The following is a 19,515-nucleotide window of genomic DNA, read 5'->3' on the forward strand; positions in this document are numbered from 1 at the left end:
ATGTGTAACTCCGCCCGCTCGGTGCGACCCATAGAATGTCTCGAGCACACTTATCTGCGATAGCGCCTCTTGTTGATGACGAACTTGTCAACTGTGGCGCTTCTCTCTTTAGCTAACATGCTTCTCCTGTAAAGACTGGTCCAGAATAGGTAAGTAAGGACGACTTTTGTATAATTTAAAGCTGTGTTGCCTTTTTGCCGCAGTTAACACTACATATTTGTTGAAGAACTTAGTCACGTTGCTATATTTATGTTGATATATTTATTCTCATTACCCCGACCTTCACATTGCTTTAGTTGAAAATTCGTAAAAAATACAACATGTCTGTATGAAGAATATTATTTAATGGCTCTACATTTTCCGGTGTGTTTATTACTCAAGTCTAAAAAGCTTACGACCTGGTTGCATTTTCAGGACTAATAATTAATTGTAAAAGCAGTGTGTTGTAAAGAAACCTTGCCATCCACTGGTTTACCACAAGGATCTTGTGCACATATATTGAAGTAGAACCACTCTAGCAGAGGGATTGGAGGGTCATAATTGGTCTGCTGCATGGGGAGTTTTATTAAGCACTTGGCCAGGTGGTTTTAAGACTTATTTGCATCTGATGCATCTGATATGTTTAAAAACTCAATACATAAGAGTGGATTCATCCCCAAGTCCAAAACATGAGTTGGGTTAACTGGTTATTACAAAATTGCGACATTAGGTCTGTGTGTGCGTGTGTGTACATGGTTGCTTGTCCTGTGATGGACTGGAGATAGATGGGCACCAGCCAGCCTGTTTGTATCAATCTAAATAAACGACAACCAATTCTGTACATGTCTGCAACTGTTTTTTTTTTTTTAGTTTATTTTGACTGGAAATATCGATGCTTTTATTCATTGTACATTTTTAACTTTCCATTCTTTTTGTTTTTTTGCCTACAGGCTTTCAGTGTTGTAGTATCAATGGAGCCTGGATCACTGATTTTGTAAATATTGTCCTCTTATAAAAAAGCGTATCAATAAAAGAAGCTAAACATTGGCAAATCAGATTAAAAGGAGCTGAATACAAAGTATATTTTTAATATTTAAAAATACAGATTAGACTTTGTAAAATCCAACAGTGTTCTTAATTTTAAGTTATTTCTAAATGTAAAGAAAAAAAAGTCAAAATTCTGATTAGTTTTGTTATTTGAAAAAAAAAAACTGCTTATATTTTGGACTTCCCGGGGGGAGGGGGGGGGGCGGAGGAATAACAGGGTGTCCCTTTTATTAAAACTCTCCTCTGGTACTTTTTTGACTTCTTTTCTCCCCTCCCTCTGGAAAATTTGTTTTAGGAGGTAGAATGATGCAGAACATTATCAGATACTCTTCAGTGTTCCTTTCTAAAGCAAACAGTGAGGGCATGTGGGCTGACCAGCTGGCTCCCTGCTGCTGGATGAAGGAACAGGGGTGTGGCTGCAGCTGGTTGTGAAACCTGCAGGATACCAGACTACAGTGTCCCATTGAACACCTGGGCTTCACTTTGTTCGCTTGACTTATTTTGTAAAGAGATCTGTCACCTTCCCACATCTCCATCCGTCAGCTCTGCCACTGTGTGGCGAATCATGTCGGCTTGTCAGGAAGTCCCCCTCCCCCCAATTTTCAGCTGCCTGTTGCAGATTTATTTCAGGAGTGGTGGTCCAAAGTTTAGACTAAATAGAAAGTTTCTTGAATTGACAGCAAAGACTAGAGACTGAGGAAACATCGGGAATGTATCTGGGATTTTGTAGTAATAATAAAAAAAAATACTTTTGCTATGATTTTTATAATTTTATGACGTGAAAGCACACATATATTTCACAACAATGAAACACTTTTGAAGAACTATTCACATTTTAATCTGCATACTAGGCTTCAATTGAAAAAGAGCAGAATTATTATACATAACGTGATTAACTTTGTAATATTTGACTTTCAATGATTTACTGTTATGTTTTTTTTATTATTATTATTTTGTTTGGAAGAATATGTTGGTGAAATATACTGCAGTAGCAACTGAGTAAAGTTCTCTTTGGCTGAACTACTTCAGTGCAGAACTGATGGTATTTTCCTCTTCAGAGATAAAAGCTGTGAATTCTCCCCAGACAAAATAAGATGCCAGTCAGGGACCAACGTACTGCAAGCCCTGTACATTCACTGACTTTGAAAGACAGGCTTTGCTCTGTGCTTGTGTCTGTGTGGGCTTAAATATTGCAGAGATGGTCTTTGTTTGCATGTGCAGAAAGACATCAGTGGCAGAGGTCACAAGAGGCAAGCTGCAAGGTGGGCTATGATTCATCTATAGAAGAGCAGAGCATGGAGTCACATTGTTATGTTTCTGTTCAGGAATGCCCAAAATGCAGGCTGAATGTAGGGGTCGTTACGTCTCCATGGTTTTGTCAGTGTAAACAAGAAGGAGTTGCAGACTTGGATATATACTGAAGCTGCTGTTCGTGCTGCTGTTTGCAAGATTATCTACAGTATGGTTTTCCCATTCTTCTCATTGAGAACATGTAATTAACTATGCTTTAGGTTTTTTGATCATTTCAGACATTCAAAAGACTTTATATTGTGTAGTTGTTGTTTTGTTTTTTTTTTGCTCTTCTTTGCTTTGTGTAAACCGGCTTATTTTCCCTTTTATAGATGAGCAAATATATAGTTATAGAACTAGAGATGCACCAATCAGCTGACCAATAATCAGAAATTAAATTTGCTTTGATGAGCTCTGATCCATGATATTTTTTGTTATTTTATAGACTAAAAAACAGGAACTTTCTTCATTTTCAGTCTATAAAAGCATCAACCAAAAGGTGATGCATCCAAGTGTATTTAAAATGTTGCCTAACTTTCAAATATAAAAATCTGTTAAGTAGACTTCATCATCATGATAATTAAAATCATCATAATTATTAAATGTTCACTGACCTTTTCAGCAAAAATATGTGACTAACTTTATTTCTAAAACATTTTTTATTCTGTTAATTCTCATTTTTATTTATCGTGATTCTGTTATGTTGCAACCAAATTCCTCCTGCCAACATTTACAGATGATGAACATTTAGTTTCATATAACCACCTTTGAACCATATGAACTTGTAGAAATTGTAAGGAAATATGTAACGTGTTTCAGTTTTGTTTTGGTGTTTCAGTAGATGGTAATGAGATGTTTATTACCGCACAAAAAAACGGAGTTCCTCAGTGCACAACAATCAGCATAATTCTCCAACTGTTTATCTGTTTGGGTGGATTATGTTTTAGTGTTCTAGTTAAGGTTTTCTTTTTTTAACTACCATAGAATAAGTTACGCACATAGCCGGAGTCATATTTTGCTGCGTATGAAGGTTTTGTCCACATCACCTGTTGCTAGGTAAGATTTTTATCAGTAGAATTTTAATCTTAGTCAGTTTCTTGCCTTACTTGAAGTAATTCAAAACAGACCCCTATTTATACTAATACTCTCCATAGCTGTGCTTAATGTTGCATCAAGTTATATATTTCTAGATTAGAGGAGGCGCCCTTCATGCTGTTGGAAGCTGGAAGAAGATGTTGGCCTACCTCCTGCTGGCTAACATGGGCTATTACCTCATTTTAATAAATATGTTCATTGCGGCCATCAAATGGTTTAAAATTATACATGACTTTTAAAATCTGTGCGTCACATTTATGTCTTTTTATCAAAACCCTTCATTTTTGGCTTGTTTACAGTCATGGCTTTGAATCACCTGAATCTGCTGCGACCCTTTCTGTGTCGGTCCCTGGCACGGCCTGCCAGGTCTCCACTCACAGTCACATCATGGGTCGGTTTCAGACCACCGATTTGTCCTGGTGCCTCCCTCCACCCTGCTCCTGCATGCATCAGGCTCTATGCCACCAAGAAAGCAAAAGGTCAGTGAAGAGAGTCTTGACACTGAAGCTCAGATTTGTGTAACATCTTCTTTTCCTTTGGCTCAGATGAAAGTTTGTTGATTGGATGTTATTTGTCTTTATATTTGAGTCTCATTTTCTCCTTTTTCTTCCTCGAAGCCAAGGCAAAGGGCCAGTCAGCTAAGGTGAATATTAATTCATCTTTGGTGGAAGACATCATCAGTCTGGATGAAGTGAAGGAGGACATGACCGCAGTCCTCAGTGCACTCAAAGATGAGTTCACACGTAACCTCAGCATCCGAACCTCGCCAGGTAGTCGGCTTGTGTCCCTTGGGCCTCCTCACGTGTCCCCTGTTTGCTTCACTCTCATTTCTTCTCCAGGTGCAAGAGAAAACGGCTTATAATGAGATAAAGATAATGAGATAAATTAAATCTATAGCAATCAGCATAGCATTAAGAGCAATGACAGACTAAGTGACTCTATTCTAATCTATTCTGCTTTTGCGTAACGTTGTGGATTCATCAAACCTTATTGTTCGTTTTTTGCTTTCAGTTAGAAGTCTGTCTTATGTTTCCATCTTCCTCACAAAGTCCCACAGGGCTTAATATGAGGAGATCCATGTGTGACATGAGTTTGACCTGGCTTTGGCCTTTGTTTCCCAAACTACATCCGGGCCGTGACCCTTTGTTTCTGGGTTCTAACAAATTGGGGGGAGTGGAGTGTGTAACAGAAGCTGCCATAGAAGGATACTGCAACAGAATCTGTCTTTAAAACTGAAAATTACTTCCTTCTTGGTTGTGTTTTCCATCAGGGATTCCAAACCAAGCCAAAGAAACTTTCACAATGTTTTGCACAGAGACCAAACAATAAGCTGTATATTAAACAAAGGCCTAAATGACAATTTGATTGTATCAAATCCTGATATTACGCACATATCTGTTTTTCCCCATGTATGTAATGACTTCAAATAATAAAAGCTTAGCATAAACTTGGATAAAGCACATTTTAATGTCGTGTTACTATGACATTTTTAAGTCTTTAGAATGAGGTCAACAGTGTAGCGCATAGCATTAAGACAGGAAATGAAAACATCATGCTAGTAGAAACTAAGAAGAAGAAAACAAAACTTGCTGTTGAAACTTTGCAGGCAGATTTTCTTTTAACATCATTTGGGAAGAAGTTTTGTCCGGTTTACAGATGTTTGCAAAGAGTCTACTAATAAAAAAAAAGTGTCAGCAATTCAGACCTCAACTGTTTACAGCAGGGTGATTTATAAAAAGTTTTGGATAGTTAAAGGTAAAGATGATTTGCTTGAAATGATTGGTTTCAAGTTACTTTTATTTATAACTGTATATGTACATGTTGGATAATGTAGCCTGTGGAGCTACAGTATAAATTGAGCCTTGATTTGTATGATCGGTCTCCAAGCTTTGCCTTATTCATTTTTCTCCCCTGATTTATCACTTAGTCGTTTAGAGTGAATCTCCTGTGTTGAGATCTTCTTTTCATTTATTACAGTAGATTATTTACGAGGACCTTTATACGAACTGCACAGTAAAATAACCTTGACTAGAAATGCGACAGTATCAACACATTTACAAAAGACATTTAAATAAGTTGTTTAACTTGATCTAATTTATTCCATTTAAGACAGAGAAGTGTAAAAAGTAATAAACAAATACATTTATTATGAGTTTGATCTATGGAGTCAAACAAAAGATTTTAAATAAACCCCTGATGAATTTAGTTGTAGTTGTCATGTAAACTTGCTTCTTGTAAAGAATATTATGGAGTAACCCTGGGAGTAGAACATCCATATGTATATGAAGCTGCTTAAGAAACACCAATACACTTCTAAGAAATATTTCACCTCTACCAATTAGCTTTTCCAGTTCCTCTCTTTACTGTCTCTGTTTTTTTTTTATTCATCTATTTTAGATTAATCCCTTTGCTTTGTCACCCTTCCTGTCCTCTCCCTCCACCGGTCTGTCTGTCACTGCTCTTCTCTGATTGTCCGTCCCTCCCTCCTCTGTCCAGCTGCACAATAATCCGGGGAGGCAACATGACTTGGACCTGACAGGAGAGATGAGATGGTGGAATTGAATGACGTCAGTTTTGTCTCATGCAACTGTATGTGGGTTTGTCATCTGGGTCTTATTAAAGCTACAAGTGGGAGACTCTGTGTGGATAGCATTGCATCTTTTGCTGCGTGTTGCTATGAATCCGCACTTGTATGTATGTGTTTGTGTGCGTCAGACGTACAACAGGAAATCCCACAGATAGATGCATAGAGCGTGGGGAGACCAGTGGCTTGTCCACCATACTGTGGTGATTAAGTATGGGGTTTTACCGCTTGGAAACTAAATTTGTTTTCATGTAAACAAAGAGTGTATAGGTCATTCGTTTGGGGACTAAATCCTAAGCGCATTGTTGTTGCAGGAGTCAGCAAGGCTGGAAACTGAGTAGCGAGGTTTTATATCTCTACAAATCGACATTTCCATCACCTCCAAAACTAGTTAATTCATTCATTCTTTTTCATTTTCTGATATTTGAAACACTGTTGTCCATGTCTGCTTTTATTCTGGATGGTATTAGCAAAGTTTTGTTTGGTTCCAAGTTTAAAAGCAAGATAGTCAAGCTGAGTTGTCTCTTATGTAAAGCCAAAGCTTTCTTTCATTACTTTGTAATGTCTGAATAATTCATAGATCATATTTGAGCAGCTAGATAAACATGCATCTAAAAGTAAAAAAGAAAATGCATCTCAGTATTGAAGGAAAACATTGAAAGATCTTCAGAAAGCCTGCAATCTATTAATGGAAACCATTTTATAAGATCATTTTAAAAAGGGCTGCTTGGGAGCAAAGTATGACGAGATGACATTTGCTTCAGACTGCAGTTCAAGCTAAGACCTGTTTTTACATGTTTAAAAATAATGCTTTAATTAAAGCATGCACAAATATTAAAAGTTTTCTACACATGTGCTCGCATGAAAAAAAAACTGTAAACATCAACGTAACATTTCAAGGCCTTTTAAATGCATTTTTAAATACCTTTTATGGTGCAGCCAAATACAAAACATGTAGATTATCTCAATTGTGTGGGAGGTGTTTAAAAGAAAAAGGCAAAGGTGACAAACTTTTCAGGTGGCTTGAGATTGAAGACTACAAGTCACATGAAAACATGCTAGGCTAATGTTAGCCTAGCAATATAGGATCTGTTCTACATGGAAAACAGTCAGCTGAAAGAAAATGTTTTCTTTTTTAAGACTTGAGTTGTATGCTTAAAATCAGATGGTTAGAAACATGAGAGTCCGGCATTAACTCATGTTGGAACAAAATATCTGTCAACGATATACTAGTAAAACTTATTAATTGCAGTATGCTTCACTTCAAGGCTACTGAATTAAATGAGGGTACATGGAATTTAATTTATTAGAGTAACTGTAAATGCCCGTACTTAGATGACTGAATGGTATTCAAGATAAAACACCCTTTTTTTTTCTCAACTGGAAGATAGAAATCGGCTTTTGTTTTAGCCCACTCTGATCAATTAAAATCTGTTTCATGCCAATTAATTCTCTAAGAGAGCACAGGTAAGATACTGATTGCTCATGTTGTCTTATCAGAAACCCACTTAAAAAAAAATAATACTATCTTCAAGCACTTGTAAATATGTAGGTAGTCAACATTTCAACAGAGTAAATTCAGGTAAAAAAAAAAACGTTAGTGCTTTTTTTACTTTAAACATCTTGGTTAAACTGACATTTAAAGTCAAACTAAGATGTTATATAATTGTGTTGCTCATTCAATATACATTTGATCACATCTATTATTTTTAATACTCCTCATTCATATTGACTCTCTGATTAGTGCGTCTCTGTTTCTGTCCTTGAAATCAAAAGATAAATTGATCCTATAGAGAAAATTACACCACTGGCTCACCTCCCCGTCACCCCACTTCTCCACACACAGCACCAGCACACCCCCCTGGGGGAAAAGAAGGGAGGAGATGATGTAAGGCAGAGGTGGAGGAGAAGGAAACAACTGCGTCTGAGGTTAGCCAGATGGAGGAGGGGGAAGGATGGATGGAGCAAGGAAGCAAAGGGAAAAAAAAGGGATGAGAAGTGGGTGGAGCAGAAGTCAGCTTGTGTTGGCAAAACTTTTGTTTCTGTCGCCGGAGACTGTTAAGGGGAGACAAAAGATTGCAGAAATTTTTAACAGCTTGACAGTGGGCTTAATTTTTACATGTGTTATTTGTGGCTTCTGCTGTGGATTCCTTTGTCTTTCTGTTTGTTAGACTGAACAACCGGATGATTGATTCTGTTTTCATTAATTCCAATTCTACATAAACGCAGTCACATCACGCCAGAACATGTCACCACATTGATTAGAGGCCCAATAACAACAGGAGAACTTGATCTCGGTATATAATGCAAAACATACGAGTTTAAATACTTCACAAATTTGATAAGTCGTCTTATTTTTTTCACTGCCTAAAACAATGTCAAAAGAGAGTCCTTTGTGTGAAAATTCTGCCAAATATTGAAGAAATGCAGTTGCCACGGCGTAAGGGCGCGTATCGTGTTCGTCGCTGCAACCTGTGCGACATGGAGGCAGATAAATAAAGAAATGAAACACCTCCCCTGGTCTGTATTTATTTAGGGGCTCTGGATCACATTGTGGTGACGACTCAAGATGGGAAGTTTCCTCTGAACCAGCTGGGTCAGATCTCCATGAAGTCCCCTCAAGTCATTATGGTCAACATGAGCAGCTTCCCTGAAGTAAGACGATCACACACACACATACACACGTCAATGCAGTTTCTTCCTACCTGTATCTGTTTGTCTCATTCCGGACAAGCGCTGAATAAATAAGCTTTGTAAAAATAAGCCAAAGCAGAGACAGATAGATGGTCTTCAGTGAAGGAAAAGTGAGCCAGACCAGAACTGGAACCCCACATCACTCTGTGTGTAAATGAAACCTGACCAGCCTCTCTCTGGGCCCCGAGTCTCAGATGCTAATTGATTGATCACTCAAGGACCCCTTTGTTCTGAAGGTGAAAGATAGCAAAGAAGGGTATGTGTGCACTGTAGTGTACTTATGTCTGCGTGTGAGTCGTCCCAGATAGGAAATGACCTCATTTTACCCCTGGGTTAGGAAGAAATGGATTATTTTTCTTTTTTTCCCCCCTTTTAAATCGCTCAATTTCTTTGTAGATTTTGTTTGAGGGGTCAGAGGTATCCAGACTCTTTGATGCTAGAATTTGCATTTGACCCAACATTATTAAATCATGCATGTAAGAGTTGGATTTCATAATGTTTTTTTTTATGTCTGCTCAGCTTCCTGATCAAGTTCTGTTTTATTTTGAAGTATAATTTTACAACATGATGCAAAAGAAAATACTTGGCAGAAATGTCGAGATGCTTTATTGCTAAAGTCATGTTGCTTTCATCACATAATTAAGGGGTAGAGTAGGAGATTCCTAATGGTAAAGCATTTCTGGTAATGTCTCTGCATTGCATTTTTTGTAAAAAGCCTTGAACTAAATTCAACTTTTGATGCAGTGGTATAAAATATAGCATATAAAAAAGCATATCAGTACATTTACTCAGTGGGGCAAAAATATCACCTTATGATTTAATAACTTTAATGACGTCTACGGATATTTACTTAGTAATCAATGACTTCCTGTTTTCCTAGGCCCTAGGGAAACACCAAGGCCACTTTCTGTTATCTGCGGTTCAAAATGAGAAAAATAAGAGAGCATACCAATTAAATAAGGCAAGAGTCAAGATATGGTGACAAGACAAAAACAAGCATTAGTATCCTGAAGCCACCATTAAACTTTTTACACAGGCTAGTTAATTCTTCAGATCTGATACCAAGGGAAAAGGCTTATTTCCAGTCCTACCATCACAAATGTAAACATGCAAATGTAATCTATGCCGAGGAGGTCATCAGGACTTAATTTTTTATTTGCTTTGCAATAAAAAAGTGAGGTTCCAGTGTGAAAATGTAAAAAAAAAAAGCATCTATTAAGCAGACGAGATAAACGTGGGTGATTTCTAAAAGGGCAGGATATCGAGTAATAACAGTTCTTCACCTTGTCTAAGGTTATCCGGTCATCTGTGAGCTGTGACTTACCTGGCTTTGTTTCCAGGTGGATCGGCATCATATAAACATCAAACTTTTTTTTTATCAAAACTTCAATCTTACAATACAGCTCTAAAGCCGAGTCAGGTTAAATATTTCTCCAGTGAGTGTTTTTTTTTTTTCCATTTCTTATTAACCACAGACCACACATGCTCAGACAGACACACCCTGTTTCTCTCGCATGCCACCCTGTCAGGACCAGTATTACCCATGTCCTGTACAGAGGTGAGTCTTCAGTCCCAAGACCTAATAGGCTTATAATGACACTTATCCATTACATGCCACTGCAGAGTCTCTGCCATTGTTTTTATTCATTCATTAAGAACATTCTGGAAAGTGGACAGTGCAGCCAACATATGTAAATGTGGGAGCAGCTTACTGTGTGTGTGGGCATGTATGCCATGTCTAGGGATCCCAATATTGTCACTTTTAAAGGTACACACAGCCTCTCGATCACATTCCTCTCTGCTCGCCTGGTTTCTTTGAACTGGGCTGGGAGCGTTTGATGCAAAACTTCACTGTAATTTCTCTTCCTCTCTAACACATTAACCAGAACCTGCCCAGCACTTTTTTTTTTTCAGAGGAATTGAACTCTCGCTCATCCGAGAGAGGAAACCGTGATGAATTCGATGCTGAGAACAATCAAACATAGGTATGGGATAAATCTATCACCCTGCTCTCAGAAAGCAACTGGAGGCTTTCCGGATGACTTTAACAAAGGAAAAAAAAACTCATGAATTTTTTTTAATACTCACAAATAAATTCCTTTAATCTCGCTGCCATTTCTTTGCGCCCAGTGGGAAAAGTCCAGAAGGAGCCGTCAAAGAAAAGAGAGGTGAGGTGGACAGGAGGAAATTGAATGGCTTAAATTTCTTTGTATCAGACTTTTGCATACTTTCAAAAGGTCAGTTAAGGGAATTATTATGCAGCTGAAAAATTACCTTCCTTCCTCTTGTGCATATATAGCATTACTGTAGCTCTCTAGTGTAGTTCAGTAATCTAGAGAGTGAAGGATTGTGTTGGATATTGGTGATACTTTATATTCTCCTGTTGGTGTATGTCAAGCTTAGATTTTTTGGTACCAGTTTAAAAAAAAAGCATAATGGTAGATATGGTTTTAGTGAGGTTGGGGGTTTCTGTAACAATAATTTGTTGTAGTGCAAAAAAAGATTACTGGTATAAAAAACTTTTTCATATGTTTTCCTTACTATATATTAAATATATAACTGATTAGATTATCAACATGAATTCCAAAAATGATAAAGCCATGAAAAGTGGCTTCTGCTTTTTCAGTTTTTGTCACACTTCAAGATGCGACAAATCCTCTGCGGCCACAATAACAAACAAACATCTGCATTAATAGTAAATTAGTCTTTTTTTTATCACTTTGGAAGAATTTTGGCAAACTTGTCTTGGCAAAACTGTTGAACCTGAGTTCATCGTCTCTAGGTACACTCAGAACTGATTACTGCCTCACCTGTTCTAAATCAAGACATGATTTAGAACAGGAGGACCTGACTTTGTCAGTCAGGTCCTCGCTTAAATAGGGCCTGACTGACAAAGTGAAAAACACCAAAACATCCTCAAGAGCTAGACATCATGCTGAGATAAAAAAAAAAAAATCAGAAACAAATGAGAAAGAAAATGAGATTTATCAGTCTGGACAGCCATTTTTTAAATTCCACGTGAGCCAAAGTGTGATCCATTATCAACAAAACATGACGAAGACATGGAACAGCGGTGAAGCTTCCCAAGATCAGCCAACTGACCGAAATCGCTGCAAGAACAACTCATTCCAGACTGCACAGAAGACCCCACAACAAGGTCAGAGGTCATGCCTCCACCATTTTTTTGCCAACAAGATTTACCACAAAAAAAAGGCCTTCACGGCACAGCTCCAAGACAAAACCACTGCTGAACAAAGAGAACGGTAAGGCTCATCTCAGTTTTTTCGGAACACGTCTTGATGACCCGCAAGACTTGTAGGAAGACATTCTGTGGACTGATGAGACAAAAGTCGAACTCTTTGGCTTGTGTGTGTCACGTTACATGTGGTAAAAGTAACACCGCATTTCAGAAAAAGAACGTGCTTCCAACATTAAAATATGGCGGTGGTAGTGTGATAATTTGGGGCTGTTTTTGCTGCTGCAGCAAAAACAGCCCCAGTCCATTTATCACAGACTTGCTGTGATAAATGGAAGCATGAATTCTGCTGTCAACCAAGACGACCAGAAGGAAAATATCCACCCACCTGTTCAGGACGTCAAGCTGAAACAAACTTTGGTTCTGCAGCAGTGATCCAAGACACACCAGCAAGTCCACCTCTGATTGAAAAAAAAAAAAAAAATTAAAACAAAATGAAGACTTTGGAGTGGCCGATCCTAAATCCTATTGAGATGCTGTGGAACGATCTTAAAAAGGCCGTCCCCCTCCGATGTGGCTGAATTACAACAATTCTGCAAAGATAAGTGGATCAAAATTCCTCCACAGCTGGAAAAGACGCAGTGATAGTTGTCACAAACACTTGATTGCAGTTGTTGCTGCTGCTAAGGGTGGCACAACCAATTATTATGTTTAGGGGGCAATCAGTTTTTCACAAAGGGCCGTGTAGGTTTGCTTTTTTTTCCCTCTCCCTTAACAATAAACACCTTCATTTAAAAACTGCTTTTTGTGTTTACTTGTGTTGTCTTTGACTAATATTTAATTGGTTTGTTCTGAGACACTGAAGTGTGACAATCAAAGAAATTGGAAATAAGGAAGGCAAACATTTTCCACACCACTGTAGATGTCTGTTGGAAATCTACAGTGGATTTAGCCGAAGTCCATCATTTCAATGCAGCTGTAGCTCCCAAGAGAGAACGGGGGATGTTAATGCTGCAAGAGAGGTCAACCTTGACTATTTTAAGTAATGGAAAATGGTTTAACTGTGCAACTACTTGCAACCTTGAAGCACAATTAATACCTACATACTTAATGTTTCTACTTTATAGTGGAATAACTGGGCTAATTTTAGAATCAATTGGGCTATTTGTTTCTTCCAGTTAATGGGGTTTATATTATCAAGGATAGTAAATGTTGCTAAAGTTTTGTTGCATGAGAAATAAGGTTTTTTTCTGCATCTATTCAGACAATTAAGGCAAATATTGAGATATTTAATTAAATCAGTTGGTTGGAAAAGCAACCAGATAAAACTATAAACAAAGATATACACATTTCTGTAAACTGAATTAAAAGTCATTCATTGGAAAAGGTTTTATCATAACATGACCTTCTTTCTGTTGCATTGCAATGTCATTACATGTTATATAACAATTATATATTTAGCCACTCAGGTGGAATTTTACTGTTTTTTTATGTGCATACCTGATCAAGAGCTTAGAAATCAGGGCTTTAATTTGTTGGAAGGGTGTTGGGATGATGGAAAAGAGGAGGAAGAATGTTGAGAAAAGTACGGGTCAATTGCAGTCAATATCACAGCTACAATATTCAAGAGCTATGTTGCAATCGGATGCTTTCCCGATATCAATAAGCAGTAATTATAACCCATAAAAACCTGTGTAACATCTGTTTGAGAATCTGAAACATTTATGGTATTTATGTTTTTTAAATATGGCTCAACTAATCCTCTTTACTTCCATCTTTCTGAACAATATTTATTGAATTCAAATGAGCTGAAACACATGCTAGTGTTCATGTATCAAACGCGAGTGCAGGCAGACTCTCCTGTGAGGTTGTCAAAGGTCAACTCTGTGCCCCTGCAACCTCTCAGTCCCGTCCCATGAGACCCGGCGCTGACAGTGGCCCAAGGCACTTCCACGCTACACGGGATTCCCCTGGCACACACACTTACACACACACACACTCACACACACTACCCTAATGATTGCCAGCTGGAACGCAGTCACTACCTGTAGCCGTGGCTCTGCTTTTCCTTTCACACCGGTGCTGAAGTTGTATTTCTGTGTGTGTGTGCGTGTGCGTGTGTGTGTGTGTGTATGTGTGTGTGTGTGTGTGTGTTTCTGCCTCCCGCCCCAGGCTACAGCGGCGGCCACCCGCGCCCTGAGAGAGAGCAGCATGAACTTAAACCCAGAGGCGGACGGGACGATCATCAAGGTGCCCGTTCCCAAGTGAGTCCCCCTTCTGACACACAAATACGCCAGAGGCCAGAAAGCCTTTCCTCCGCTTTGCCACTTTTCCTTCTTTTCCATCTTCTGCTCACTTTTGTTTTTCCTCTGTCATTTTTCTGTTTCTTTTTCCCCCTTCCTCTCTCGTTTTTAACACAAACTTCTGCCTGTTCTTCCCATGAAACATCACCCAGCATGCAAGTATCGCAGCCAAATCTCACACATAATCTCTCACGGTTTTTGTTTCACTTCATTAATAAATAAATCCACAACCTTTGCTGTAGCTGACAGGTTTATTGACTTTTCAGAAGGAGTTTTAGAGAGCCTCAGTGTGCTGGCATGATTGTCAGGTCACTCTCTCTATTTCTACTCTTGCTAAATATCTCTCACCCTTTCTATTTTTTTCCCCTGCCAAATCAAACAACCTCACACAAAACAATCCGTCACTCACTCAACAAGCCGCTCTCTGTGTGTAAAGACTACGGTTTCTGCATATACACAGTGTGCATGTGAGTCCGCGTGCCTCCCGTGTTTATGTGCGTGTGTGGTGGCGTGCACGTGGAGCAGCAGGTGTTAGTCTGGCAGAGGAGGGACACAAGAGTCGGTCTGCTTTTCCCCCTGCAATCAGTCTCGGCACGCTCCGAGCCTCCATTTGCATTTCCAAAGAAAGGCGCTTCTTGATTGGCCCTGGAATCGGTAATTAGGCCGCATTGTTTGCAGTAAATAGACGCGGCACTCGGATTGTTTGCAAATTGTCCCCGCAGCAAAAACAAGACGAAAAAGCCAATTATGGGCAAGAAAAGCAGAGTGTAACGGGAAGCAGGACTTTTCTGACTGACAAATGCAAAGTAGATGCAAACTTGTTGGGAGGATCTTTTTTTTTTTTTCTTTTCTCCAACTCAGCTTTATGTCCTCGAAGTGATTGTAGTTCAAAGCTGTGAGTTAGAACTACAAGGTTTATGTTTAAGGCTAACAAGCACTAAGTATATCCATTTGCTTGAGTGAGGATATCATTTTGTGCATTTACATTCACAATCTTTTTTTAAGCTCAGCCATGCTACAATCAGGTAAAGTTGTAACTGTGTAGGACGCAAAGAACGGCCAAAGTATTTTTTACGACGACCCTTCACTAGTTTTCAGTTTTATTTTGGACTTTACACTTATTTTGCATTTAGCGATTTCACTTTTTTTTTTTTTTTTTTTTGAGATGTTTCAGAAATAAAATTTTCCTAACCTCAAGTGATTGGCCTGGATTGTCAGTAAAATATTAGGCAATGTAGCAAATATCATGTTTTAAATCTGCTCTTCAGCTACTTTATTAGACATTCGTCACAAAGATAAAGTAATTTTTTTTTATCTGAATGTTTCATATCAACTAAATATAAGACATAAAATATCTAAACTTAGTTGTGACATAACTTTGAGATTGTGTGTGGAATTCTTTCTCCAGTTAAAGACATTACTTTTTTTTAATTGACACCATATTTGATTTTGATTTTGGCCTGACTGGTTGGTAGCAGCACAACAAAAAGTTTGGTTGCACAAACCTATACAAACATAGCACAAACGTTTGATGCCAGTTTTGTTTAATTTGAAGAAGGTGGGTGGGGGAGGGGCAACTTCACTCAGGTTAGCACAATACAAAACAAACGGTTTCAAATCTCAGAGTAATACGAACAGCTCAGTGATCAGTAAAATCACCTACATTTTGGATTTTGTGTCCATGAATAATTTCTAACTCTGTGATATGTGTGCAGAGGAAGTCATACTGAACAGTGCAATGAAACTGTACATAAAACCCTCACACCTGCATTTTCTCAGGATGCTGATTAATTGACAGTCCTAACGACGTACGCTCATCCACAACAAATCTGAAACTGATGGTGGAGCTGCAGAAACCTCTTATTTACATTTTTTTTATTGAGCTGTGAATTTGCTGTGATTAGGCAACCCTTGAACTGTTTCAGAGATCGACTTAATCCAGCGTGAATCCTCGTCATCAACCTATTTTTCTTTCGTCAATGTTTTTTTTTTTCCCCTCCTTTTAACGGCAGAGTGACACGGGAGCACAGGGAAAACCTTGCCAAGTTGGCCAAACAATTCAGCAACAAGGCTAAAGACTCTCTGAGGAGAGTGCGCTCCAATTCTGTCAGCCAGGTGAAAAAGGCAAAAGAGGGTCACTCTGAAGACACAATACGACTCGTAGAAAAACAGGTACAACCCCTACAGGGCACTTCACAGCTAAGAGAGTAAAAAGAAAAAAAAATCACTTTTAACTCCCTATATATTCTTTTTTTCTTTTTTTATAGATTCAACAGATGGCAGACAACATTGCTGCGGAAATCGACAAACAACTTGCAGTCAAGACCAAAGAGCTTTTAGGATAACTGTAAGAAAAGAAAACCATTAAGTCTCCAGTTACATATTTCAGCATCGATAAGACGAACGTGAACCTGTTGGTAACAGAGACTGGATCATGTTGGCTTCTGAATCATCCACAGACGCACGGTTTGGTCTGCTGAATCTTTTCTTCTTGACCACACTGTTGGGTACCCATCATTGCCGTGCGATATTTGCGTCCAGCTGCGTAAAGGCGTAAATAGAAACAGGCACGGAAACGGCAACGACGACGACCGACTGCCTGTCACCTCCCTCCTCTTCCTTGTTACTCTCCCCATCTTCAAACAAACATCCAACAGGGGACGAATGGCCTTTTAATGGGATTTGTGGGCCTCCTCCTAATCAAACTCCTCGCCACAGGGGCTGTCTGTTTATACAAAGCAAGCGCACCCATCCGAATGTAAACTGGCTGCGGGTTTTCCTTGGTGGCAAGAGTAAGACGCAGTTTGTTCTCGAAACTTAGGCAGATGCCATTAGCGTGTTGCCAAACATTTGTTTCGCATTGATTCTCAGTCTGGTATAAATGTACATCAGGAGGGAGGGAAAAAGAGCCTTTAATTTCTGTCCATGTCTAGGATTGATAACATGGCTACTCTATTTTAAACACAATAAAGTCAGGAAAGACACATTATTGATGGACCCCATTAAAGAAACACTGCTTTGAAGCATGTGCGTCATCTTGTTCTCTCTTGTTTTCTTTTCATTTGCTTTACTTTTTGGTTTAAAGCCGGCCCCTTGCTCCATTAGTTGGAGTGATAATGGACTTTTCCTGTGCAGGGACCTTCTGGGGGCCCCGGCTGCTGGCACCGTGGTCGTCCATTAGGAAAAAGAGGCTTTTAATGTTCTACACTTGGCCTCCTTTGTCTTTAAATAGCTTCACTTTTCAGACTTGCAGCTGAGAATAGCTGGTTTGCAGGAGCTGCTGAAACCAAGTCAGTAACAGGAATAGTTGGAGCGAAGGAAGAAAAGCACACGCACATCGTGTCCGGCTCTGCTTTCATCTGCCCTCTGTTTATACCAGCTGGAGGCTTTCTGTGCCATTATGTGGCTGGTGTCATCATCTTTATCATGATTTCTTTTGCTCCTTCCGCTACTGGTCACAGGCAGCCCGCAAGTCAGACAGGCTTTATTTTTAGTCTGCCCACACTTGATCTCACAGCCACACAGTCATTTGATGACTGCAGCCACTCTGCAGCTGCTAATTACATTTTTATTACAATGCATTCTCACTTCTCCAAATTGGATTTAGGAATAGGTGGCGTCGCCGGTGTCACTGGGGGTCTGACTGTGCGTGGTTTTAATGTCCAGAGTCCTCTGTCTGTGTCTGCTATTTTAATGGTCCAAACAGTCCGGAGTCACTGGATAAACAAGAGTTTAGCAGAGGAGTGGACAGGCTGGGACAGAGGAGGGCGGGGTGGAAATGTCAGGTTTTTGTGGTGATTCTTGGTCCATATGTCAGCAATTTGAGGGCATTGTGTACCTTGGCCTAAAACAGAGGCTTCATGATCGATGGAGGGGAGAAAAATCTCCCAAAGTCCCTGGCGCACAACACAGGCAAAGCACAAGGAAATTGCTTTCAGCTGATAGCTTCATTTCGGCTGACATTTATCAACTGAATTACCCCTGTTCCTTTTTGAATGTTTACTACTACCAGCAGCGCTGCCTTTTTTTTTTTTGACGTACACGTCTGCGACCGTCCGGCGTTAGCGTGTGAGACCGCGCTTGTTTGCCAACAAGAGAGCGGTGGAGATTTTGTCTCTGTGGAAGTTTGGCTGTATCCTTTGGCGACGCCTCAAAAAAATATACAAGGCCAAATTAGTTTGGTAAACGTTTGATTTGATAGGGCAGGCCTTTATTCACAGCCGGCACAAAGCGCAAACATGCTGTTTGTAAGAGTTGTTTTCGTTCTTTTTGCAAGAAGGGTCAAAGTTTGCATCCTAAATATTGGAAAGGTCACATTCAGTAGCACTTCCGGTAAAAATACATTGATATTTAACAAATTTACCAGTGGCACAATTACTGGTTCTTCTTCTGTTAATAGAAGAACCAGTAATTGATCCTTCATGGACGACACTCCTCACGTTTCACAATGTTGTTGCCTACATGCTTGGTATGACATGGAAAAGGTTCGTCTTACTGTTTGGTTAAAACAAAAAGCATTTATTTTGAATCACCATATCTTTGAGATCCATTAATGATAAATTGTCTATTTTCCTGGCAGAAACCATCAGCCTTTTAAAGTCTGATTGTGTGCTGGAGAGTTAATTATTTCATGCACTCTTAAAATCTCACATTGCTTTTGGAAGAAAAGAGTCCCACGGCATCACAGATCCTCCACTATACTTAAGAGTAGAAATGAAGGTTTTTCTCCCTAAAAATCTGTCAGTTGTTTCACTTCACATTCGTATGGAGTTGGTGGTTGTTTCAAAGATTCATTTTTACCTTAGTAATCCAGAGATATCACTCTTCACTGCAGTTGAGAGTTGTTTTTTTTTTTGTTTTGTTTTCTCAACTTCCCTTTTCTCTCCGCTGATTTAATGTAGTGAAATTAAAGTCTGGATTTTACTACAAGTTTCCCTGTGTTGTTTTGCCAAAAGAGGGTTGTACAGCAGGGAAACCAATGATTGTGCCACTGTTGAGTCTGTTAAAAAGCAATTATTTCCTTATGTGGTATTTCTTTTCCTACTCAATAAATGTACTGAAATTAAAGGTCACATTGTTCCTCGTTCGTCTGTTTGAGAATGTGTTGCTGCAATACAGGACGGATTTATGTTGAGGCTTTTTACGCATCTTTACTTGGACTGCTTTTAAATGTGGTCAGCGATGTATCTAGTGGTTAAAGAGCACTTTCCCATAAAGACCCAGGCAAGCAATGCCGCTTCTTTTCTTTTTAAATCAAGTATTAATACATTTTGACAGACTCACCTGAGTCTATAGCATCAGAGAACTCCTCTACTAAACATTTTCAT

The 19,515-nt window shown here is 39.1% G+C and overlaps 1 protein-coding gene across 3 annotated transcripts; it reads left to right on the forward strand.

The window, feature by feature from the left end:
• Positions 1-18: 18 nt before the first annotated feature.
• Positions 19-19,260, forward strand: mrrf (mitochondrial ribosome recycling factor). 3 transcript variants are annotated; one of them, XM_014983299.2, is made up of 8 exons: positions 19-149; positions 3,711-3,890; positions 4,029-4,181; positions 8,532-8,650; positions 14,058-14,149; positions 16,201-16,360; positions 16,456-16,535; positions 16,648-19,260. In XM_014983299.2, exons 2-7 carry the CDS (start codon positions 3,713-3,715, stop codon positions 16,531-16,533), a joined length of 780 nt encoding a protein of 259 aa, XP_014838785.2. In that variant the 5' UTR covers positions 19-149; positions 3,711-3,712; the 3' UTR covers positions 16,534-16,535; positions 16,648-19,260. The 3 variants fall into 3 exon arrangements, with proteins under 3 accessions (XP_014838785.2, XP_014838784.2, XP_087867122.1); XM_014983298.2 differs by having other exon boundaries at positions 16,456-19,260; XM_088010996.1 differs by lacking the exon at positions 19-149 and adding an exon at positions 2,224-2,485 and having other exon boundaries at positions 16,456-19,260.
• The last annotated feature ends 255 nt before the right edge of the window (positions 19,261-19,515 follow it).

Source organism: Poecilia mexicana, unplaced genomic scaffold (genome assembly GCF_051168715.1).
Source record: "Poecilia mexicana isolate PSO_F unplaced genomic scaffold, ASM5116871v1 scaffold_12, whole genome shotgun sequence".
NCBI classification, from domain to species: domain Eukaryota; kingdom Metazoa; phylum Chordata; class Actinopteri; order Cyprinodontiformes; family Poeciliidae; genus Poecilia; species Poecilia mexicana.